Source organism: Austrofundulus limnaeus, unplaced genomic scaffold (assembly GCF_001266775.1).
Source record: "Austrofundulus limnaeus strain Quisiro unplaced genomic scaffold, Austrofundulus_limnaeus-1.0 Scaffold65, whole genome shotgun sequence".
NCBI lineage: Eukaryota > Metazoa > Chordata > Actinopteri > Cyprinodontiformes > Rivulidae > Austrofundulus > Austrofundulus limnaeus.
The window spans coordinates 1,000,967-1,002,462 of NW_013952467.1; the positions used below are offsets into that span (position 1 = coordinate 1,000,967).

Consider the following 1,496-nt stretch of genomic DNA (forward strand, 5'->3'; position numbering starts at 1 on the left):
GTATGGATCACTTGGGTTGTTACCGACATCTGGTGAAAATTTCATGTCATTAGCACCTCTAGTAATATATTTACTGAGAAAAATGGTGACGTGTTCAAACTTATTTTACCTGCTGTATATTTACCTTTCGATTTATAAATGTCCTATTTAAACTGTTGCTTAAATAGTTTTAACAACTGGCTCTTGTATATAAATGTCATGATATATTGTTATGTATGGATGTATTATAAGGCTCAGTGTTTTATTTCTGCACCACAGCGAGTCAAGCAGCGGCTCGGGCCCGGGGCCGTTCAGGTCAGCAGTCGGCTGCAGCCTCCAGCATCTCTGGGATGAGTCTGCAGGAAGCTCAGCAAATCCTCAACATCTCCACACTCAGTCCTGAAGAGATTCAGAAGGTGGAAACTCCTTGTGCTCCTCCCAGAAACTGTTAAATTAATGTGGAATTAGCTTGAGCCACAGTGTATTATTTGCTGAATTTGGGATCAGCAGTTCAAAACAGGCATGGCAGCAAATCCAGACCAAACTGACTGCATACATTTTTTTTCTACATCCTTACAGTGTTAACAGTACTAGTTGTTAATGTGAATCTTTGTTGTGATAAAGCTCAAACGTTCTCAATCGAACACTAACACGGTAATGTTTGTCTCCTGCAGAACTACGATCACCTTTTTAAAGTCAATGACAAAGCGGTGGGCGGCTCATTTTACCTACAATCAAAAGTAAGTATTTTTATTTTCAAACACAAGATTCTTGATTGTTTTTTGCACAGGCTTAAAAAGACTAGTCATTTATAATTCTGGTGTAGTGTGGATATTTATTGCACAAATAAGAGAGTATCGTTCAAACGTAAGTAGATTTTTTTAAGTAGTAGTGATATAATCAATTTTTATGACCCCTAATATGATGTAAATAGTGTTTAAGATTAACCCAACACTGAAGTATAAGTAAAACCAGTATTGCAGAGATGTTTTATCACAATATAACAATTTTCCTAACTTGTTACCAGTACCAAATAAAATACTGATCAATGCAGTGGAAAGAAATGTGATGAATTAGGAAACATGCAACTATTAAGACTTCTCCAGATTGTATTTCCTCTCGTATTTATGCAACAAGTGCAGCAGTAAATATTGCACTGTGTTGCAATATGTGATTATTTTTAGAAAACACTTTGCGTTGTTTCACATCTGTTTGCCTTATTTGTGCAGTGTTAAAACAGTCTCTTCCTCTTGTTAAATGTCACAATGCTTTAAGCCACTGTTTTGGTGTCAAGAATGACTAAAATCATTCTAAAAGTTACACTGAAGCCCTGCTGTGTAACTCGTAAAAATAGTGTTGCTGTTTTAAGGAAGTAACGTAACTGTAGAGATGTGCTAAAAGCATTTCTAATCTGAACATGCATGCACCAAAAACATAAGTACAAAAATACACGTTAAATGCCAGATTCTGCCTTAATGTATCAAATCATGACTAATGACTTCCAGCATATATATATA

At 35.8% G+C, this 1,496-nt stretch overlaps 1 protein-coding gene across 3 annotated transcripts in view; it reads left to right on the top strand.

Annotated features, from left to right (window-relative positions):
- Positions 1-1,496, top strand: part of LOC106518702 (mitochondrial import inner membrane translocase subunit TIM16) — a 118,004-nt gene that overhangs the window by 116,207 nt on the left and 301 nt on the right. For all 3 annotated transcript variants that reach the window (XM_014010088.1, XM_014010087.1, XM_014010086.1), the window contains 2 exons: positions 259-395; positions 654-719. In XM_014010088.1, coding sequence (XP_013865542.1) covers positions 259-395; positions 654-719 — 203 coding nt within the window. The remainder of the gene's footprint in view (positions 1-258; positions 396-653; positions 720-1,496) is intronic.